Source organism: Zosterops lateralis (assembly GCF_965231275.1).
Source record: "Zosterops lateralis genome assembly, chromosome: 2".
In the NCBI taxonomy this organism is placed as follows: domain Eukaryota; kingdom Metazoa; phylum Chordata; class Aves; order Passeriformes; family Zosteropidae; genus Zosterops; species Zosterops lateralis.
In genome coordinates this window covers 12,288,991-12,313,948 of record NC_139763.1, presented here as the reverse complement: position 1 = coordinate 12,313,948, position 24,958 = coordinate 12,288,991, and the positions used below count along the sequence as shown (strand labels likewise).

The 24,958-nt window shown below is 37.1% G+C and overlaps 1 protein-coding gene across 1 annotated transcript in view; it reads left to right on the top strand.

The window, feature by feature from the left end:
• The window catches only part of IL1RAPL1 (interleukin 1 receptor accessory protein like 1), a gene marked incomplete at both ends in the record, with an annotated part of 598,003 nt that overhangs the window by 284,482 nt on the left and 288,563 nt on the right, over positions 1 to 24,958 (top strand). The window contains one exon of the mRNA XM_083855627.1: positions 4,586 to 4,865. Within this exon, the coding sequence (XP_083711753.1) occupies positions 4,586 to 4,865 (280 nt within the window). The remainder of the gene's footprint in view (positions 1 to 4,585; positions 4,866 to 24,958) is intronic.

Here is a 24,958-nt window from a genome sequence, read left to right as displayed (position 1 = left end):
ATAACTGGCAGCATATTAAAATAGAGTTCAGGGACTACAACCATTCTTTTGAAGGCAGTCCTGAAATTTCAAAGCTGTTGAATTATTCAAGTATTTTTCAATTTATAAAAGATGATTGACTGCTTGATGATGCGACAATATAAATAAAAACATTGAAAAGTATTGAGTGTATTTTTTTCCCCATAGTTGTTTTGAACCACCATAGTTGAGGATGTTGATTTTGTGTCAGTAGCAACCATGATTAAGAGAGGAAACATTAGATAATTTATTTGGTCAATGCCCTACTTTTGCACAAAGAAAAAAAATCCAATCAAGGTAGAAATGGACAGAGTTATAATAAGACATAATAGACATATTCAATCTATCTAATATTAAAAAATATGAATTAATATTAATCCTTTGTTGTTTTCTGTCCCTATTTACAAAGCCAGTAAAACACACTTAACATGTAAAAATGTAACATTTTTCAGGTAGCAATGTCAATATAAAAATTAAAAGAATTCTGTGAATATGTGTTTGGGTCTTTTAAAATGTATATTTGTGTTCTCCAACAAATTTGGAAATTGGGATTTTAATTAGATTTTGTTGCATCCAAATTTGTCTAGACTGAAAAATGCACACATGCTCTACACACCACATGCAGAGTGTACATAGAAAGTGCTGGTTATGGTGCATGCGTGCTATCATCATCTGAGTGTTCATAGTAATTTTTTTTAAGGACATGGCAGTCTGTTTTTCTTTTCTTTATGTGGTTTTAAGCCTCTGTTTGTGTTCCTTAGTTACTGTGGAATATAGGGAGCATTTAATGCAGAGATCGACAGTTATCTCCCAAAAGATCAGCTATCAGAAAATATCACTGTGTTTTTTGATGGGAATGATGAACTTCTATTACATCTGACAAAATTGAATTAGCACCTTTGCATAGATTAGCACATTGGCTGAGCAGTAGTGTGAGGATTTTCCTGGAAGATTTTTAAGGTATTAAGCCTTCCAGCTGTAATAAGGTTAATACAGTTCTAAGTGACTTGAATGTCAGTGTTGGCAGTTTAACTGCTATAATATTTCTGAAAGCAGGAAGTGAAACACTCTCATGTTCACTTTATTCAAAAACCACTTTGAGAAGAGGACATATGTTTCCTTAAAATTATCACTGAGTGTAACTGTAATAAAGCACAGAATTAGAGAATGGTTGAGATTGGAAGAGACCTCTGTAGATGATATGGTCCACCTAGAAATTGTTTTTCAGCATTATGTCTCTCTGGCTTCTAAATATCTTCAAGAATGAAGACTCCTCAACCTCCTGTGGGAATTTTCAGTGACCCCTACAAAAAAAAAATGTTTCCTGGTATTCAGAAAGAGCCTGCCATGATTCAATATGTGCCCATTGCCTCTTTTCCTGTTACTGGGTGCCAGTAGAAAGAGCCTGGCTCTTTGCACCTTCCCTTTTGTATTTGTAGTCATTACTAAGATCCTCCCTAGGCAGTAGCCAGGATGAGAAGTCTCAGCTACAGCCTGTGCTCATAGCAGAGATGCTCCAGTCCCTTAATCAGCTTTGTGGGCCTTTGTTGAACACTGCAGTCTATACACAGCGCTTACATTCAGGAGCCCAGAGCTGGACACTGCACTCCAGGTGTGGGGTCATTAGTTCTGAATCCAGAGCAGAGCCGTGTAACAGCTGTTGAAAAGAAATTAACTCTCTCCCAGCTGAATCCAGGACAAGTAGATATTCTCTTAAGATGTCTGATGGGACATTTTGATGTGGTTTTTGCTAAAAAATTAACATATAATTCAGTGAATACATAGATAAATAAGATGATTCTTAGCAGGCCTCTCTAGAACTGTAGAATATGCTGAGTTAGAAGGCACCCATCAGACCATGGAGTCCAACTCCTGGCCCTGCACAGGACACCCCAAGAGCACACCATGTGCCTGAGAGCATTGTCCAAACACTTCTTGAACTCTACCATGCTTGGTACTGTGACCACTGCCCTGGGCAGCCTGTTCCAGTCCTCAGCCACTGGCTGAAAGGCAGTTTCCTGATATCCAACCTAAACCTCCACTGACACAGCTTCATGCCATTTCCTCAAGTGCTGGCACTGGTCATGAGCATGAAGAAATTGGGACCTGCCCTTCTGCTTCCCCTCATGAGGATGTTGAAGACCCCAATGAAGTCTCCCCTTGGTCTTCTCCAGGCTAAGGAAGACAAGTGACCTCATAAATTTTCCCCTCTGGTCCTGCCACCATCCTCATGGCCCTCCTTTGGATGCTCTCCAACAGCTTAATGTCTTTTTTGTATTGTGGCACCTGAAACTACCCCAGCACTGGAGGTGAGGCTGCCCCAGAGCAGAGCAGAGGGGACAATCCCCTCCCTTGCCCGGCTGGCCATGCTGGGCCTGATGCCCCCAGGACACGCTTGGCCCTCCTGGCTGCCAGGGCACTACTGGCTCAGAGTCAACTTTCCAGCCATCAGAAGCCCCAGGTCCCTTGTGAGAAATATGCTGAAAGCAAGTCAGTGGCATCTACCCTGAATAGTTAATCCTTCATCCAATACACGGAGCTTGAATGAGAGTTGGTGTTTTTCAGCAACATATTCTCATGCATTCTGCAAGTTAAAGGAATTGTGAACCATTAAAACTGAATATCCTGAGAGAGGGGGCATAACTTACAGACTAATAATGTAAATCAATGTGTACCAGCTAAATTAAGCAGTGAAAAGCAAGATTACAATCTGATGATGAAGTATGATGAAGAAGTTATTACCTGGTAACTCATATAATGAAATTAACACTGCTTAAAGGTGGCTGTTCATTTTTGGCATTGGGATTTGGCAGCAGAGAGAAATAAAATCAGGTGAGAGAGAATGCTCTTTCAGAGAGGTGAAAATGAAATGATAAAAGATGTAATTGAATTCTGGAATAAGTGAAAGTTAGTTTCTTTAGTCCTAAGGGGAAGCTAATAGTGTAGCTTTGTTTCCATTCACTTCAATTTATGCATGAGTACAACTAAGTTTTATTAGGGCCTTGTAACAACAGTTACTGATTTTTAGGAACTGTTGTGAAGGAAAATTGGAACATGGACAAATTATTTTCCCTTCCTGGTCATAAAAGTAAATGCGGGAGGAGAGAGTGCAAAGATATATGAAATATTTCTTTGTGTGAATTCTGTTCACAATAAAAATTCACTCTTAAAGTTCTTAATTTTTTTCCTCCATATTTCTCTACTGAATCAACTTTGGTTATTACTTACACCAGGATGTCTGAAAATGTCTGAGTCTTTCTTATTTTGCAATGTATAATAAGTACTGTGGCATTATCCAAATATATGACTCAAAAAATCACTATCTAGTATGTTTTTCTCCCAAGTAACAGATCAAAATATTGTCCAAGTTTTAGGTGCAAATATTGCTTTACCTTGCACAGTAGCTGGATTTCTCTGTTAAAGTCAGTATTCAACTAATTCTATGATAAAAAATGGAGATTTGCAAAAGTTGATATTCTAAGATGGCTATCTATTTATCTGAGCTCTTTTAGAGTGAATGAAGTGTCAAATTCAAAGACAAGATATTTACATGAGACATAGATACTAATTTTAAGATGAAATAAGTTGTCCTTTGGATGTGCTGATTGCTTTCTAATGACTGGATTGGGGCCTAGTTAACTAGCTGAGACTGGACACTGAGTTTTTTTAGTGTATGAACCTGATGGTGAATTTTCATGGTTGAAATTGCTTAAGAAAAGAAAAAAAGCTTTTGTTAAGGGAGGCATTGTAGAAAATAGCTCTTTTCCTTTTGTTTTGGTATTCTTAACTAAAAAAACAGGGGACGAGAGTCTGAGTTTGGTATTTTTTTAGCCTTGGGGTTTAGTTATGTTACTGGGGTTCAGAATGTCAAAAAAATTTAGCTTTGCTTTCTTATGAGCAGTTATTGTGGGACAGTATTGATAAGGGCTGATGTTTTTCAGCAGGAAAAAAAATAAAAACATTAATAACCATAATTTGTAATGTAGTTCTGTAAAGTCAGGAATTCCAATGATCTGTTTAACCTGTCCTTGAATAATCCATTTATATCAATGACAGTAATTTTCCTGGAAGTATCTATCTGGTCATATAGTAAAGACAGTTCCTTCTTCTCCTTTAAATCTATCCTAAACTTTCACACTTTTTGGTTCAGACCACAGCTCCTTGTCCTAATATCTTCTGAGACTTTCACTTGCATGGTAACCCTGAAGATATTTGATTAAAGCAATTTAGGTGGTGAACCACTGCCCTCTGTGTTGCACTAATTTCACTTCAGTATTTTATACCTGGTCATGCTGGAGTTCCACAAAAGATAAAAGTGAAATTGCTCGGTTATTGCTCAGAGATTATGAACATTTAGCAATGTGTCCTAATAGCTCTGTCTACTATAGACAAGTACATGACATAAACATCATGAAAATGCATTGAATTTTCAGGGATAAAAGCATACTGCTAGTCCCTCAATGGACTTTTTTTTCAAATGCAATACTTTCCCACAATAAAGACTGCTGTGTGAATAGTGCTTTCCAAAGCCTTTGACAATCTCTTGTCATTTTCTCTTCTCTTGTAGCTGATGGATGCACTGACTGGTCTGTGGATTACAAGAAATATCAAGTTCTAGTGGGAGAACCTGTTCGTATAAAATGTGCACTCTTTTATGGATATATTAGAGCTAATTACTCCTTAGCCCAAAGTGCTGGACTTAGTTTGATGTGGTACAAAAGCTCTGGACCTGGAGATTTTGAGGAACCTATAGCTTTTGATGGAACCAGAATGAGCAAAGAAGAAGACTCCATTTGGTTCAGACCAACAGTGGTACAAGACAGCGGGCTCTATGCATGTGTTATAAGGTACTATATTTTAATATACTGCATTTTAATTGACCAAATATGAAACAAGGCTCTAAATAGTGAGACTTCTGTGCCAAAGAAAATCTTTTCTGACTGTGTTATTTTTTTCTTCTCCTCCTGGCATTCCCTTCCCTGAAGGTTTTTTTATTCCTGACTAGAAATTGTTATTGAATGTCTTCAACATATTAAATTTTCTTTTGTAGAAATTTAGTAATTTAAAACAAAATCTAAAATTTATAAGGTGGTTGGGACTGGATGAATAAGTTATCTGTTCCTTTCTCTGATTCTGGTTTCACTCTTGCAATTGCTATCCTACAGTAAAAAAAAAATGGGTTTTTTTACATTCTGATTTAATTTTATGTGGATTTCATTAAGTGATTTAACTTAATTAACTTCCTTTCTGTAAAAAAAAGTGCTATTTAATGTAAAGCAGTTGTATCAAGGAAAACAGAAGGTGCAATTTCAGCATTTTTCCATACATCCTCTGGCTTAACCTGATAATAGAGGCTGGGTGCCAGATGTCTTCCAAAAATATTTAACCTTCTGATTCATCAAGTTTTATCACCAGAAACTAGATTGTATTCTGCTTCTGCTTTCTGCAACAGGTGTTCAGCTTCTTTTGTGTCTTTAATGAGGTTTACACAGATATTTTCCCAGGCCTTTAGAGTGTTCCTCTCTATCTGGATAACTATAAAAGTGGTCTTGCTACTAATACACAATAGAAAGAGTCAAAAGCAAAGTGTAAAGCAACTGACTGGCTAGAAAAGGAATGCACAGTGCAGCTAGTACAGTCATTCAAGGAAAATGTGGAAATTGTTTTATCAGCAACTGGAAAGATCTGCCTTTTTTTTTTTTTTTAATTGGGTTTTTTTGGTTGTTTTGTTTTGGTTTTTCGATTTGAATAGAGGGGAGCACAGATTGGTGTCCTGCTTGTGTGTGCTGAAGGAGATTTTTACTAAATAATGTGTGTATAAAAACATTATTCTATGAGCTCTTTATATAAACTGTGAGACATTTCATATCAAATTGTTTGTCCAATAGCACATTCAACGTGGTTTTTCTGATGATGACAGCTCTCTTTAAAAGAAAAGCACAAAACCTACAAATAAGGCTCCTTAAGGAGAATTTTTAGTTATATTTGGATTAATATTTTCTGATGTGTGTAATGGTAGCCATGAAAATGAAAATAGTTTTGTCAATTATTCCATAATACTATTTAAAATATAATTAATCTCCTCTGTTTATATAAAGAAAACCTTAATTATCTGATGTTGCAATTTCTATCAAGTATAGATAAATGCTGAATTTAGCAGACATACTTTATGTTTATTATCTCAAACTGTATTCATGGCTTTTTTTACATGGATTTTTATTTAATCCAGAGGTAGGTTGGACCATATTCTAATCTGCTTTAATCTAGTGTGGTGGTTTGCTACCAGTCAGAAATTAGACCTACAAATAAACCACTCCTCTTCCCACCACCCTTTTGGCAAGAGAGGGACAAAGGCAGAGACTATGGGTTGGAGTAACAGTTTACGGGAAGCAAACAGCAGTGGAATAAGAAATGCACAGTAATAGCAGCAATATTAATAAAAAATAAAAGATGCTTTACTCTCAAAAGTTGTTCATCACCTTGACAAAGACAGGATGGTTCCCCACAGGTTGTGCCATGTGCCTTTCCCCACACAAAGATAAGATGGCAGCTCTTCCTGCACCCAGCCTTTTCCCAGACAATGACAAGTTGGTGGGAGCTTCCCACAAATGGCTTTCCCCATCTGTAAGTCCAAGACAATGGAAAACAATGACGGACAAACCTCTGAAAGCAAAACTGTTCATGTTGCAGTGCGCTGCCACTCTGTCACACTGGGCTCAGCTCCTCTCAGCTTGGTTTCACCACGGTTTTGTTCCCTACAGCTGCTTCACACACCAGTATTGCCAGTTTTGCCCACTCTGCTCCACTGGGGTGCAGGCTGTGTTTGCTGCAGGTCAGAACCACATCCCTGAGCTGCACCTGAGGAATGGGAAAGGGATGGGCGATGGTGGCAGAGAATGGGGTCAATCCTGTGGTAGAGGATGGGGTCAATCCTATACATCCCCCCTGCATTGAAGAGAGGGATGTCACATCACAGGATTACTTGTTATTTATCGTACATGGACAGTGAATATAGCTGGATAAGCTGCACTAAGAGCTAATGAATATATTCAAGTGCAGCTCCCAGAAATCATGTATATGTTACACGCAACTGGTGTAATACTAGTAATAAGTGGTTTCTGTCAGAAATTCTGCCTTTAAAGTTTCAAAAATAGTTGAAATATTGTTCCTATCAAGAGAACACTTCCTTCATGTATTTTTTTTCTTCCCTACCTGAAAACATCAATTACAGTGTCTCTAGTAGTTGCCCAAGATAATATGAGCATAGATCAGTGAAACTGGAGCTCTGTAGTTAGGTCTTAGTGAAGATTTATGTGATTTATAATCATAGAATCATAGTATCATTTGCGTTGGAAAGGATCTCCAAGATCACAGAGTCCAACATTTTTACAAGGAGCATCACATCAACTAAAACATTGCATTATGTGCCACATCCAGTTGTTTATTGAACACTTCCAGTGATGGTGACTCCACTTCCCTGGGCACTCTATTTCAGTGCTTAATTAACTTTTCAGTGAAGAAATTACTCCTGATGTCCAACTTGAACTTCCCCTGATGCATCTTGAGGCCATTTCCTTTTGTCCTGTCACTTGTTGCCTGGTGGAAAAGGCCAGCCCCCATCTAGCTACAATCTCCTTTAGGATGGTTTTAGGGAGTGATAAGATCTCTCCTGACCTCTTCTTCATTGTACTAAACAATCCCAGTTCACTCTGTGATTTCTTCTATGATTCATTCACTAGACCTCTCACCAGCTCCACAAGCCTTCTCTGGACTCGCTCCACCCCCTCAATGCCTTTCTTGCAGTGAGAGGCCCGAAACTGGACACAGGATTTGAGCTATGGCCTCACCAGTGCCCAGTACAGGTGGACAATCCCTGCCCTGGTCCTGCTGCCACACTTTTGCTGATCCAGGCCAGGTGCCATTGGCCTTCTGCATCACCTGGGCTGTTGATCCTTTCCTGCTGGGCTGCTTTTGAGCCACTCTTTCCCCATCCTGTAGCACTGCATGGGGCTGTTGTGACTGAGGTCCAGGACCCATCACTTCACCTTTTTAAACCTCATGCAGTTGGCCTCAGCTCATTTGTCCAGCCTGTCCCAAACTCTCTGCAGAGCCTTTGTATCATCCAGTAGGCCAGCCTTCCTGCCCAACTCACTGTCATTTGCAAAATTACTGAGGGTGCATTCACTGTCCTCTTCTAAACCATCAATAAAAATATAAACAGAACTGGCCTCAGCAGTGAACTATGGGGAACCCCATTAGTGATGGCCAACAAGTGGATGTAGCACCATTCACCATGACTCTCAGGATCTGGCCATCCAGTCATGATTTATATTTATGAACATGTTTAATGTTTATGAACATTAATTGCTTTGCTAAGCTGTCACATTTAGTGGAGAAAAATGCATATGAACAAGTTCTTATTCAGAAACATAAGAGTGTCTATAAAGAATGCTTAGGATACAGACAAACAGAGATAACAATAGAATTTTAAATAAAGCATTACAAATTATATTATAGATGAAAAATCTTATCCATATTTAACATACTTAAATTCATTAGGTACTTATTAGCCATAAAAAATATTGCCTATAATTAATTTAGTGATATTCAGCTTTGAAGATTCAAATTCAGATGACAGCAAGGTTCAAGCAGGGAATAACAACATCTATGGAGATCGTTCAAATCTATCTTCATCCCCAGTTGGTAAAAATCCTGAGCATCTTCATCAGTATCCTTAACTGTTTCTATTAGTGACATACAGTACAGCATTTTAGACAAAGAGGTAAAGGCTGAAATAGTTTGAAGTGTAAGAATTTTCAGGAAGGAAGGAAGGAAGGAAGGAAGGAAGGAAGGAAGGAAGGAAGGAAGGAAGGAAGGAAGGAAGGAAGGAAGGAAGGAAGGAAGGAAGGAAGGAAGGAAGGAAGGAAGGAAGGAAGGAGAGAATCTAATTTCCTTCCTTCCTCCCGCTCTCCCTCCCTCCTCCCTCTCTCTCTTTTTTCATTTTCTTGCTTTCTCTGTTTCTTGCTTTCTTTCCTATGAAGGCTAATCATCCACAGTAGGAACTTTTTGAACTACCAATTCAATTTAAGAATATATATATTTACATATTTATTGTATGCACGATTTTTTTAATTGTCAGAAATCTTGAACACAGAATGTATAATGAAATCTCTGCTTTACTGAAGGAAACTGTGACCAAAGAAAAGAAATAGAATCAATTTTTCATAAACCTGGTTGAAGCATCATTTCTTTATCATCTTAAATAATGTAAAACATGTTTACATATGGGAATTGCTATTTCTGTGTACAAACCATTTTTGAAATCTGTCTTACTTGAGGAAGGCCTTTTATCCTGGCTATATATGTTTGTAAATAGTTTTATTTCTGTATAGAGTTTTTAGGAATGACTGTCTTAAGAAAAGACTAAACATTCATATAACAACTACATAACAAATCTCAATTTTAAAAAAAAACCTCTAACAACCCCCCCAAAAAACCCACAAACAAACAAACAAACAATCCCCCGACAAAAAACCCCACCACCTCCCCCCCCCCAAAAAAAAAAAAAAAGGAGGAAGAAAGTGTCTGAAAATGAAGTTTTAAAATAGTTTGTCTTAAAAGTTCATAAAAATGGTGTTCCCTAGATCTGCATGAGCTCTTTGGTTATGTTTATGTGTATTACTGACAAAGGAATCTGACAATGCATAAGAGAAATCAGCTTTCTCAAGGGAATAACAAATGAGCTAGCAATACTCAGAAAGAAGGAGCTCTCAGAGGATCCTGTTATTCTCTTAATTCCTTTAAGACAAGATCACCACTCATTGTCCTAGGTAACAAGTGATAGGACAACAGGACACAGCTGAGCTTTTTGCAAGGTCTTCTCTTTTTTTGAGGATGGTAACCATCGCAAGGAATCTGGCTCTTATTTTCTGATGTTTGCTCCATCTCCTTTTCTAATGAAAGCTTGGTAGGCTAGTCAGATATCCATGTAATTTTTGACTGTGACTTAGGGAGGCTTGGTGAGTTGAAATTGCCTTCAGGCTAACATTAGGAATTTATACAGGGTGGGTATCTGGAGCTTACATTAAGTGTTCTGTACAGATGGCAAAAGCAGTTGCTCCTAGAAATAAATGTGGGATTTTCTTGAAGTTAATGCTTGTTGAAAGTCAGGAGATTGAAATCTACTCATTCTCCACTCCCCTGTGCTGACACTGCTGGAGGTCAGCTGTCTGACATTGGCACCTTCATTGTACGTGATAAACACCTTCCACGTGTGTTAGGACAAAACAAACACCTAATACTGTGGAGATAAGCAGGTGAGTGCAGGGTGCATCTTCTCATTGTGGAGTTGGTATAACTTATGCATAAAGCTAAATTCCAGCATGTGTTTGCTATTTGCTTGGATGAGTGAGAACTCAGCAATGAAAAACAACCAAACAAGTAGGGTGATAAGTAGAAAAAGGAGCAATATGACCCTCAGAGTGGGAGGAGTCATGAATAAGTGAGGAGTCTTGATGGGCTAGAACTGAACAGGCCAGTCCAGAAAGTTCTTTTGTGTAAGACTTAAAGAATATGTTAATTTTTACTGAAGCCAAAATAGCAAATGCCTATACTTACACAGAATGTTGATATTGGAAAAGAAGAAGAAATAAGTATATTTGACTGAGCAGAAGGTATTGTTAATATTGCATTTTAACAGCTCTGAACTTATAGGAGTGGAATAAATAATGCTTTAAAGAAAAGCCTTTTATGTGATATCCAGTTTCTTTTACTGCTAATTCTTTTGTTCTTGAGATATTTGCTTAAGTACAGCAGTGTAACAAATAACAGTTTGACTATTGCTTCCACTGTTTTATTAAAGGTTTCACCACTTTCACCAAACAAGATTTGCCCTTTGATTGTCAAGGCTTTTCTGCTCACAACTAAATTATTAATTCTGACCAAAAAAGTAACACTTCAGATCTCATTTCAACAAAATAGTAAAACATGACTGTGATGCTTGGTTTTGCATATGTAATTTAAGAGGGAAAAGTCCTAACAGATAGTCAGGTTGCATTACTATGCGTTGTTTGTAGTAAAAAAAACATAGTTTCTATTTTTTTAAAGAGTAGGCAGTATTTATTCTGTTTTACACTCTGCTTCTAACTCCATTAATCTTAGAAAAAGTCCAAAAACCATGTAACAGAATGTAAGAAGTGGGTTTTCAGCTGCCTCTTTGAAAAATGCAGAAGATACAGATAAAGTTAGTTCCATATAACAGATATTTAAGCCAAGGATTGATAGTTTTCTTCACAATGCTGCAAAAAAATGGAAGACGATAGCAAAGAACTAAAATGACTTTCACTCATTTTCAAAACAGTGGCTTTTAATTATTTCAAATTTTAATAGATTTTTTTGTTTCCTCTCACAGATTTCGAAACAATGAAGTTGTATTGCTAGTGATAATATGGGCCACCTACTTTATCATTTAAGTTTGCTCCTAATATCTAATATTGTATTTTGAATCTGCCCTGCAAGTGCTTACCTCTTTGTATATAAGCTCTCTGTGAACATCAAATTCAGTTTATGCATCTAGGTTCTAAAAAGCTGCATGTCAGTTGTTTCTTTTTTTAAGTCTCCCTGTTCTCAGGACAGAAAGCAATTTAACTTAAGTTAAAATATAGCTAAGATTTGATTCCATTGTACAGGGATAGGTGTCTAATACTGTTTTAGAAGCTCCAGGAGCATTTCCAAGACACTTCCAAGGGAATGACATATCGACACTAGATCTGGAGGAGGCTGAATATGGGATACATTTGGGTAAAGCCACATGCCACTACTCACCCACTCTACGGTAAATAAAATGAGCTTTTTGTGGCTTTTAAGCTATACAATTTTCTGGGCTCCATCAGGCAGAGTGACAGCTGCAGTGGGAGTTTAGATGTATCACACAGGTGTATGAATGTAAGTGGATGACAGAACTGAAATGTCTTAAACTGCATTCCAAACTAAATTAACTTCATTTGTGTGTTTCCATCACATACATTGAAATGCAGTGGCTGATATGAAAGTCAAGGGACACATCTCTGTACTTAGTGCTATGACATGAGGCTGGCAGTTTAAAATATTAAATTTATTTGATGAATTTATAATGTAAGTAAGTAATGGAATTGAATTAATTTATGATCATAATTTTTTCTGAAATGCAAATCTAAAATAGTGATTGAGGCTCACAAAATTTATCAGACTGACTTAAAGGCCTTCAGTTCATCAAATATGTCTTTTAGTAATTAGTTTAGCATTTCTAAGGTTTCTGACCAAAAAATATTACAAATCATCCTTTGGAAAAAGGAAAGAAAAGCAGGAGCTGTGAATCTGTAGTCAGGCTCCCAGAAGTACCAAGTATTAGATGATCTCTCGTGAAGTTGGGCATGACTTTTCCAGAAGGGTTCAGTCTGAAAAGGGGGCGAGTGCCATAACCCAGAAAGGTTACTAATACTGTAGAGACACTGTAGAGAACTTGCCTACTGACTACTTTCTGCTACCACTATGGTTAGGGTAAATAAATTTGGGAAGAAGATGCTGTGTTTTCAGGATGTCCTTGGACCAATTCCATTAATATCCATTTCCCGTGGCAATTAGATTATTTCCTCCAAGCCAAGACTAAATTAAAGCAGTCCTAGCAGCAGTGAGAGGTTCTTTCATGGTCCTCGTTCTGGCCCTTGCTTCTCTCTCCTCTTCCTTCACAGAACAGAGACAGGCTCCCAATATTCCCAATAATGAAGAAGAGGTTGTCTAGTTCCCAGCATAAAGAAGAGTGGAAAGGTGAAGGCCTCTGTCCCTCTTTCCCTTCTCTTCAATCTTCTTCTCTATTTTAATTAAATGACCAAAAAAAAAAAAAAAAAAAAAAAAAAACCCACCAAAAAAGAAAATAAAACAAAACCAGAAACAACAACAAACCCACAAAAAACAAAAACAAACAAACAATACCCAAAAAAACCTCTTTATCTGATATAGAAAGAAATGAGAAACATCTTTCTCACAAGTCTTCAAGTTGAGGGTCAATTATTTGTCTAGGGGTTGTTTGTATGTGCTACAGAAAATTGAGTAAATTTAAGAGGATGTCATGGTGAGAAAAAAATTTGAAAAATGGCTGGAGGGTTTTTTTTATTTTATACCTGTGAGGAGAAATGTTCAGGAAAATTCAGATGCAAATCAAGTGGACATTTGGAAACTTGTTATAGCTATAACAAAGTCAGTGAAGGGGAACATAGTAGTAAGGTTAGCAGTGAAAAATTAGTAGACTGAAATTAAATAGAATTTAATTAATTAATGAATTAATTTCATTTAAGTTTTTTGATGCATCTAACAGATTCTTTTTATTTTCAGCCATCTTGCAGATAATTTTATAGGAATTCTGTCTCCTAATCAAAGCACAAGAGAGCATAGAAGAAGCTGGAGGAAAAAATACTGATACTGATGTTAATGAAATATTGCCTAGGAAATGTAGGGCATGAAAGAAGCAAGTTAGTTGCTGAGTCTGGCAATGTCAAAATAGCAGGTTTTTTTCAAAGGATTGCTGATGCACAGGATTCAATAGTTCAGTGTGAAGAGAGTAGAGTACTTGGAGAAGTCATGTGAGATCTCAAAGTGACTCCAGATTTGATGTGCTAGAAGTAATAAAATAACATCTTGTTCCACCTAAATAATTTGCTTTAAAATATTTCACTTCCTTGTTTTATTATCGTAAAATCAGAGTTCACATGTTAGGCAAGAGGTAAATAAAGACCCATGCTTGTAAACATTCCAGTTCATAATGAATTGTTTCTTCAGTTCCAATGGTGTCTATAGAATGACTAAAGAGTAACTCTTTTCTAGTAAATATATCCCAAATTGATGGTAGTCTGGAAAAAATAAATTTGCTTTAGTTTCATAATATTTTCTTTTACAGCTTACAGGCAGATTTAACAGAGTACTTATTTGTAACACTGAAAATAAAATTGCTCAGATATTCTCATTATAGAGAGAAACTAATGAAATTTGCATATTTGGTGCATGTTTAGTGTTATCCTCTGTCAAAGTAATATTGCCTGGTGGTGCTAATTTCAAAGGTGATGAGAGTGACCAAACAAATCTTGTGGTATTTAATTGCAAGAGCTGAGAAGACCATCAAAGGTCAAGGATGTCTCTGTAATCTTCATTCAGGCGTTTAATGTAGTAAGCATTATGATATAGCATTTGAGTGCTAAATTTGGACTTCATTTAGAAAATTAAGATTAGACAGTGAGAAAGGCTCCTATTTTCACCTATTGCAGGAGCTAGTTTGTGTATGTAAATACACACTCCAATACACACACAATACACACATATCCATAGTGTCTCAACTATTCTCAGCATACATATAGATTTGAATGTGCATATATGTGCAATATTTGAAGATATATCTCTTTTTATATAAAAATAGAATCACAGGGGTTGGAAGAAAACTTAAAGACTGTTTGTTCCAATCCTTTGCCTTGGGCAGGGACACCTTCCACCAGACCAGGTTGCTCAGAGCCCCATCCAGCCTGGTCTTGAACACTTCCAGGGATGGGGCATCCACAACTTCTTTGGGCAGCCTGTGCCAGTGCCTCACTCCCCCCTGGATAAAGAATTTCCTTCTAACACCTAGACCAGACCTACCCTCTTTTAGCTTAAAGCCATTCCATTCCTCCTTGTTATAACACTATTAGACCATGGGAAAAAAATCACCCTCCATCTTTTTTGAAGTTCCCTTAAAGGAGACTGGAAATTCTCCTCAGAGTCTTCCCATTCCCAGGCTGATCTAACCAAACTCTCTCAGCCTATCCATGACATGGGTACCACAAATCACCTTCATGGCCTTCCTCTGGACCCTCTCCTGTCCTCTCTAACCTCTCACATCTTTCTTTTGCTGGAGGCCCCAGGCACACATGTACCTCTAGCTGCAGGAAATAATAAGATTAATGACTTTCAGGTCCAGGTTCACAGCTATTCTCAATATAGATACCATGAACATAATTCTTACATGTTTCAAATAGCAGTCAGTAACTCCCAGCTGCGGAATGTTATTAAATGAAGAGCACATAGTCAAATGCACCCTTGTGGTGGTTGATAATGAGTAATGACATTCACAGGCAGTTTCTCTATGTGTGACATTATATCTACTAAAATAGCTATTGTTCCTGTTGTTTTCAGTGTTGTTCAAAGTATGACTATTAATATTGTACTTTACAGGCAAAAGTTTAATCAAATGCATTAAAATTTGTGTGCTCATTATCAGTGGTACATATTAAAATTAGCTGTGCTAGTAACATCCTTGCTTTTGGCTACAGTTTTCTTATACTGTTTTTCTGTTTGTGGATCATTGGAAAAAGGCAAGTCTTAATAAAAATTAAATTTATTTCAGCATAACATTTTATATTGGGGCAAATGAAAAATAAAAGGCCTGATCTCTTCTTTTAATGAAAGTATGCTTCCAGAATCCCTTTTCTCTCAATGCTGAGGAAAGAAGGATAAGGTGCCTTGTATCTCTTCAGCAGCAGAACAGAGCTGATTCTTAGCCTCAGAAACCCCCAGATCTTTCTGCCAGAATTTAGGCAAGACATATGGGTGATACACTTTCCTACAGTATGATTCTGCATGATGCTAAAACAAAGTGTAAAAAACGAAAGATGAGGCTTCTATGTGGGGGTGCTGGAATGGTATCATAAGTTTCTTAGTTGTAGGTTTAATGTGATTTGGACTTTAACCCTAGCCTGGTAAAGTTCCTGTCTTGGATTGTGCTTATCAGAGGTTGATAAGAGTTGCCAAGACAACCCTAATCCTCTGCCCTGGGTTTCGATCATCCTATTGTATTTTCCCCCATCCCATTGTACTTCTCCCCCACATGTCCACCATCCCCCAGACCCCAGACCTTCAGGAGAGGTGTCTGACAGGGATTGGTGAGTCTCACAGGACCACATCCCAAATTCACCTGATTTGTTAATATTGTGTATTGCATTTTGACCTTACCCACCTGGCCTTGTTTCATTGGTCTTGTAACTTGTATCCACCCCTGAGATTTTGGGGGAACAAAAACCCCCTGTAACCGAGGCCGGGGGTCACTCCCCAGAGGCACAGGCCTGGAACCAGGGGCTGCTCCCTGAGTTACCCGAATAAAACCTTTCTCCCTGAGCCTCCGGAGTGTCCCCTCTTTCGAACCACGGCCGAGACAGCTAAGGCAAAAGCGCTGCGGAGCCAAAGACCCACGCAAAGGTACTGTTGGGCGTATCACAGCTAGCAGGGTGGCCCAGCTGACGCTGAGCTGACCTGAGAGACAGATACGCGAAGCAACACTTCTAAACCACCATTTTTGCTTAATTTGCTTCAGGACCCCTGGATGCCAACATCCCAGGACTGACAGGCCTTGGATTTGCCACTATTCTCATCTGAGCTGGAAAAGAGTATCTTGAGAATGAACACGTAAACTAATACTGAAAAAAAAATAAAAAAAATAAAAGGCTTTAACTGAGCCACTGTTCTAGCTTCAGGCATCTGAATCTCATTTGCTTTAGGAGCAGTTCTTTCCCCAGTAAGGAAGGGCTTACACTGCTACCAAAGTGCAGGAAATACAAATACTTTTCAGTAGAAAATTCTTCTCTCTCGAAGTGTCTGAGTTTTCGACTGAGATTCTGACTTCTTAGTCACTGGGAAATGGCTGATAACTCCAGTGGGACCTGGATTTGCAGTTATCCATTTGTACTGAAAGCTTCAAAGCTGTTAAAAACAACAAACACATTCTTTCTTTCTATCACACTAATGTGTTTTTTATTTGAGGTAAAATTCGAGAGTTGCTGCAAATGATCTTCATAGCTACTGAGAGTCTAAACTTGAATGTGAGTCCTCACAGCACTCACTGAGTACTCAGTTCAGCAGCTGGAATGCGGGAATTGTGTCTATGTTACTTACTCATGGGGTATCCTTTTTCAGCTGCTCATGCAGTCATTTCAAGTACCTGTCATTTAATGGTCACTTTCATTCAGTTAAGGTTTATTTGAGAGGAGTTAATCTAAGGATCAAACATGTCAGTTAACTCTGCAGTGAAAAAAAATAGCTCTTTAAGAATTGTTTGGTCTAAGTTTTCAGTTGGGCAGAAAAAAGAAAAATATTTTACCTGGGAGATTGCAGCCAAATATTCTAGTTTGAAAGGTGAAAGTTTAATGAAAAACCTGGGTAGTGAAGTGATAAAACTATATACAAGTTTATAAGGAAATGAAATCCTTTGTATTCAGTTCAGGATACGCAGTAAGTAAAACCAGGACCTGCATACTGAGCAGTAAGATAGGAAGAAAGATGAGATCAGAGAACATTTACTGGGGCTTGCACATCCAGAGTACCAAATCTGAAAAGAAAGTGGCTGAGTGGAGGAAAGACTGGGGAAAAAGAAGTGTTCTCATGCTATTTAAAGATAACATTGTAATATAGGCACACAGGGATGGCAGTTGGCAGGATTAAGGAACCTTTAATTACTGCATTCCTTTACATCTAGGTTTTTTACTTCACATTTTTTGTTCAGGTATTTAAAATATACAGATTACGTGGCAGCAGAGTTATACGATTTTAATTTCAATGGGGTGTGCATACCTTGTTAAAATTAAAATATTATCTCCCACTCTTCTGTCCTATGAATTTTGCCCCAGGCTCTGTAGCACTATAGGTAGAAAAGTTATTAATAAATTGTGTGGCTTTACTGCTACGCAAAATTATATTGAATCCTTGTCCTTGTTCAAAGCATCTCTAAGATGGCAGTGAGATCTAGTAGGGACACACTCAGCTTTCTGATTTTTAGGGTGTACCATTCTTAGTTTCCCAGGTAAGGAATGAAGGCCAAGTGCCCCCAGGCAGGCAGAGCTGGTGCTGGAGGGGACACTGAATGTGTGCCAAGTCTCTCTGCTGCAGAACACTTCTGCTACATGCCAAAATACTCTCTCCCCAAAAGTTTTCCTTCACAGTAGCGTTGCTTTTATGCTTGGTAAGTGACAGTTCCTTTTTCTGCAACAGCAATGTTGTATTGATCCATTCATCATTTGAAGTGAGAAGAAGAACGGCCTCAAACAATGTGAGATCTACTGGGCTGTTATGATACACTGACAGTAAATACTCCACTTGTGCTCATTGAAATTGCTAATTTTTCCATTTGGCTCTCAAGTGCTGAAGCCAAAACAGCATGCAGACTCTTTATGGGCCTCAGGAACACCCTCTCAAACTCAAGCCTGTTCATTATTCAAGAGGTGTTATGTTAGAACAGTTGTCTGGCCTGAAATATTTTCTACTGCTTTTGAAAAAATGTTCAGTTTTTCCTCTACAAATAGTTTTCCTTATCATAGCAGATTTTTTTTTGTTTTGTTTTGTTTTGTTTTTGGTTGTTTTTTTTTTTTTTTTTTTTTTGGTGGGAATTTTATTTAGGGAATCATTCTAAAATCATACAGGTGCCAGCATTAAACCTGTTGGTTGCAGGAAGTGTTCAATAGAGAATGAATAAAAACAAGGACTCTGTTAACCTCTCATATTGCTCAGCAGAGAAAAAGTACCTCGTTGTTAATTAGGGCAATAAACTGACAGTGTATGCAATAATGTACAATTTGTTAGAGTGGTACTTTTAAGCTGTGCTTTCCTATTCTTTATGAGAAAAATACACCCACACATATTCAAACCTTGTGGGTGTTTAGCACATGAGGAAAATCAGCAAAGGCCAAATGAAATCAGCTAAAATAGAAGAGTGTGGATTAATGTATTTATAGTCAAAATAGTATGATCAACAAGATTAATCCATAAATGCCATTTCTGTGGACATGATATGGTCTGAAGACATGAATTTTGTCAGCTTTAATTACAGTTATATTGTGTCAGTGAAAGAGAGAAGATGCAATTTCATATAAGGAAAATATGGTCTGACCCAGATATTTTGGAAGGTGTTCTTCAAGCACTGAAAATCAGTCCCTTGGTCCCATCAGGGCAGAGCAGGCATGGCTGGCTGACAGATGAGATAAACTGGGCTGGACAATGGGTTCCTACTGTATTTCATACCAAAGACTTGGCATAAAGTGATTTACACAGGACAGTGGGTGTTGTTTTATGTGGGATGTGGAGGGTATCCAACAACTTATGTCTTCCCTCTACAGTGAATAAATGTGTGGATGAGGCTCTGTAGCAGACTGCAGTGTAATATTTGTGTATGACACAGAACAGCAGATACTGCATTAAAACCCTAACTCTGGCAAACTGCAGCAAACCCTACTGTCAGTGTCTCCTTAAAATCTCATTCAAATGGCGGCTTTAAATGAGCAATCTGCTTGTGTTTCAGTCCTTTGCTGCTGCTGAGAATCTCATTAACATGCAGTACTTACTTTGACCCTCATGTTTTGCTCTTTGGTGTTTAGAAAATGCACCAAAGAAATTTAATTTGAGTGACAGAATATCTATTATAGACTCTCAACAGTGAAGAGTGCTAAAGGGGAAGTAATGTTTTTGAGTGAACAGCTACATGATTAATAGAGTTTTGAGCATTTTACATGAACCAGTATCCAGCTCTTTCTGACTCTTTAATAGTTCTAGTTGGAAGACTTGTGAGAGTCAAAGTTATGTTTCCTGAAGCACTATATAACAAGTGTGCAGATTTTGCAAGTTATAATGCAGAAATTATACATCTTTGTATAAATCTGAATCATATAGTGGATTATATTTCTTTTAAATGTACAAATACTCACTGATTGTATGATGAGTTTGATTTTCTATCACCAGGAAAAAAAAAAACTAAAACAAACAGGATAAATAAAAACATTGTAAAGCATTCAATAATTGTTAGATAAAAATTGGCATGTGTTTAGAGTAAATTTGGTGTCACAATATAGATAGCAATCAAATGCGGATGATTTGCTTATTGTGTACTACACTGAGAATTGTTGCAGCTTATTTTTCTATACTCTTTTAAAGTGCATAAATGTCAGTCATTTCAGGTTCATTAGTTGGTAAATTACCACTCCAGTTAAAAGTTAGAGGTTGACATGTAGACCATGACAAAAAGCTTTATGATCCTAATGAGGTAATGAACTTTAAATGATTTAGTGCATTTAGAAAAGAAACGGAACTGGAAATTATACAAAAAATTATCTCCATCTTATTCAAAATGAATCAAACCTCCAAAGATCACAAATAAATAAGGATATCATGATCCACATTTTTTATATTTACTTAAAATTTCTGTGTTTGCCACTGCATCCCTACACAATTTAGTTTTAGCTAGCCCTGTGGGGAACAGAGAACTGGACTCAATTGTTTTGCATCCACTCCAGTTTGAGATAATCCATCATTGCGTGATCACCGTGGAATTTTAATCTATTCTATAGTCTTAAAGATACATATTTCCCTACAGAGACAATGAAAATTATGCCTCCCCTATTGAAACTTTTACAACTTAGAGAGCAGGCAGTATGGACAGGCATGGTTATCTTCTGTCATTCTGACAGGTGAGCCTCTTGATAAGAATAAATGGCTTCAGCTGGAGAACTGCCCAACATTTTTAAAAAGTAATGTAATATATTTCCAGTTCCCTGTGGTATGTGGTATGAAAGAAGGAAAAGAGGGATATACATGTTTAGGATTTTCTCTAGAATATATATATTCTTAATACACAGTGAAATAGGGGCAATTGAAGGTATTCTCATCTAGTTCATAGCCCATTAGTTCTTTATTATGTAGTACCCTCGGTGCAGAAAGCTTAATGGATTGACACAGTTAGAGATCACTGCTTTATATAATTGTAAGATTTTGAGTTTTAGGGAACCTAAAAACATACTTAAACTAACTTATTCATGCCTTCAAAATATTTTTAATTTCAGTAAAGAAAACAAACCAAAAATATCTGGCTACATGTAGTAAAATATTGCAAAAAACAGTCTGATCACTGATTATACAAAGCTGTTTTGAATCCAAATAAAATCAAGAATGCAATATATTAAGTGTAAGGAAGAGTAGTATAAAAACAGCTATTTTACCAAACCATAGTGTGGTCCATATTTTTCTGCTTTCCTTTATTGTGCAAACACTGTCGTAGCTGTCACTATTATAAACTCAAAACACTATCAGACAAGCATCTTGCCATTACTTGAAAATGTTGTTTTAGCTTGAAAACTTTAAGCGTGTAGTCAAGTCTATAAATATGTAGCTACTTGATTATTATTATTATATCTGCATTTTTAAAAATGAGGAAAAAGCAGGAGTTCAGTTGAAATACATGCACCATTGCATCAGTTATGGCATGTCCAGCAGAGGTAACTGATGAACTAAATCACATCTAGGATGATATAAGGTTGAGAACCTTGATAGAAAACAGCCAGAGACAACCCTACTGTGTTAGCATTGAACATTTGTTTAAACATTTCATTCCCTTCTCTGGCCATTACAGATCTCCTTTTTGTGGAGAAAATATACAACTACTTCTGGCAGGTTTATGCAAGTGAGATATTTGACAGATGATAAATTAGATAGTTGTAAACACTGATTTTAATTTTCATAATGTAAACCTATTCCAAAATGTGACTATTTAATCCCATCATATGTGCATTAAAATTTCTAGAACAGAGAATGCTTCACAAGCACAGCATGAGGAACTCTGCCCAGGAATGCAGTGACTGAAAAGGTCTGTGTAGTCATACATACATTTTAAATAATGCTCAGATGTGAACTCATGTTTTATTTCTGCATCTATTATCCTAAATATGTGACAGAGGACAGAAACATCAAGTAGGATGGCTCAGTGAAAGGCAGGATGAGGTTTTGTGGCAAACAAGTTGAGCAACATGCACTCAGGCTAGAAAAAATGATTATGGCTAGTATAGTCAGAGCCTTTTACTTGTTGGTTTGGGGAGTAGTTCATTTGCTGGGACATTTAAACTGAATAAAATTATCTTTGTAAAATACATGCTACACCTCAAACAGAAGTTACATTCCATGTAAAAATCTAGCTAAAAATGCTAAAATCAAGCATTTCATAGTGTACTTCATATAGGTGCTTAGACTACAGGGTTATAATATGACTTCTTTAGATGTAAAAAAAAAAAAAAAAAAAATAAAGGAAATAGGCAGTGGAGCTTTAATTCCTCAGGATGCACCTTAATATTATTTGGAAATAGATCCTTCCCTGGGAAGGAGCCTAAAATAGTTTTCTGGGAATCTTAACAAGAGGCCTTGATAGACCTGAAGAAAATAATGAGCCTAATGCTGTGAAATAGTTGGGGTTTGCATTCTTTGTGTTTGTATCTGATCCATAGCCTTACAATTCATTCAAGATGATTCATTCTTCACTGTTCTTTCATTCAATTATTTTTGTATACTGTAGTGAAAGAGGACATGATTTGTGTATGGTAACGTGTACATGTCTAGTCATACAAGATGGAAAAAGAAAAAGAACTTAGGAAGAGCAAAAAAAAAAAAAAAACAACAAGTTCCAAAGAATTCCAGGACATAGGATATACTTCTTTATATTCTTTGAAGAACTAGAGGAATTCTGACGCAGATCATTGTTAGTGTTTATCAGATTTTGAACTTTATAATAATTTGTCTCATGGTGTATATTAGTTTGATGGTAACATAATTCATATTGTACATGAGAAGACAAAACTAAATTGGTGATTTTGACAAGATGCTTCACTGAAGTTAATGGACAGGCAGCCAAGGTGGCCTGGGAATTTCTGAAATGAAACAAATATTGTAAATAGGATGAATGAGGTTGATTAACTGTGATTTTATCTGAAAATGAGCTTTATTTCTTCTACATGAGAGAGTATGTGTGAGGGACAAAAACAATATGACATCAGTTAATAGATCTTATGTATGCATGTAGATAAGATTGGATTGTGAAGAACATTGTAGATTGAGAATTGTCTAACTACCATAAACCCACTTAAATCTTGGAAAATAAGAAAAGGAGCATATGAATAGGGGGAACAAGACCATGTTGTCCATAATTATTTTATTTTTTTCAGGGTATCACTAGAATTCATGACAGTGAAATGTTCAGACAACATTCAAGGGCTTTTTTGCATTGATTAAGTTTATAGGCTTTGGTCTGGTATTTAATGAACTGTCAGAAAAATTCATTACTTAGCATATACAAGCTACATGAATATTATCTATTCATCTTGCTAATACAGACAAAGCAAATGCTAATGTTCTTGGAGTCAGCAAACTAAAAAAACTGAGGTGTTTTAGTATATTCATACAGTGCTTGTGGATTCATCTATGTGCACATAAAAGTAAGGGTAAATTTGGGCTATCATGATGCATTAATAAAGGCAAATACTCTCCTTGAGGAATTGTCTCCTACTATTATCATATTTCTCATTATAAAAACTCAAAAATTTTAGTTGAAAATTTAAATTCAAATATAAATAATATAATTTTAAAAAATCCTGGTATACACAGTACTTGTAGATCCCTTTAAATATTATTTTCATGATTCTCTTGCAAGGTCAGAATGATAAGCTTTCCACACCATTTCCTATTACATTTTTTAAAATCGTGATCAATTGCATCTCCTTGTTGAAACTGGATTCTTCTGACACAGGAATTAATGATTTAATTTCAATGACAAAAGAAGGGCACCCATCCAAGTCTTGAGGCATCAGCCACATGAGTTCTAAGGAAAACAGTATATTATCCTTTGTCATCCAGGAGAGCTGAACTTCTTCCTTGATACCAAAGTACCCCTAAAAAGATGTAAAGCATGTATCATGGAAATTAATGCATATGATATTCTAAGAACAAGCAGTTAGTGTTAGGCTTCATTTTTCTTGCAGTTACATTTATAAACTTCTGACATGGAGCTGTTTGCAAGAAAAAGATCCTAATCCACTATAACTAATCCTTGTGGTAGCTGCTGTGTTACACCAACCACTTGTCTCATAATGGCAGCCTTGATCTCAAGAGCATAGGACATAAAGAGGAAATAGGTAAAGGTGCTTCTTGATGTTCAGACTGAACTTTCTTTATTTTGTTTCCTGTGACTGGGCATCACTGATAAAAGCCAGGCTACACCTTGTTCACACCCTTTCTTCAGGTATTTGTATACATTGGTGAGATTCCCCTGAGACTTTTCTTCTGACTAGAAAGTCCCAGCTCTCTTTGCCTTTCCTTACATGAGGAGGTGCCCAAGTCTCTTAATCAGTTTAGTGGCCCTTCTAGTGTCCCTGTCCCTCTCGACCTGGGGAAGGCAGAGCTGGGCACTGCTCCAGGTGTGGCACCACCTCCATCTGCTGGCAATGCTCCATCTTAGGCACTCAAGGATATCATTGGACTCTTTTTCTGCCTTGGCACATTGCTGGCTCATGTTCAAATTGATGTTCCCCAGGACTCTCAGGTGCTTTGCCCAGAGCTGCTGGGTGTCTCCCAGAACAATTTTGTACCCAACGTTGTTCCTTCCCAGATGCAGGGCTTATCCTTGTTGAGTCAGATAATAGACCTGATATGAATAATATTACTATGATATGAACTAGATAATAGATCTGATATGAATAATAAGGTATTCCTGCAGATTGGCCTTTTGTTAAACAAAATAACTAAAAGCTTATCATTGGTCTTCTATCAACTGATTGTTATTTTAGTCTGCAGTTTCCTAATATTTTCTTTAGACACTTTGCTTCACTGAGAGGGGCTCAGTTCTTTCCATTCCCCTTCTTTCTCTCTATCATGAAATCTGAACTCTGTGCCAAAGAATGTAATGAATCTCACCCTATCAATCAATAAGGCATTCCTGTGCAAGTACTTTAAATTTTTTTGCTATGTTTATTTAACAACTAAGTTTCAAGCTCTCCTCTGCCAGTAACTAAAATCACTACAAAATCACAGGAGGTTTTGAAAAATGAAACAGGGCCATACAATATTTGGAAGCTTGATTATCTGCCTT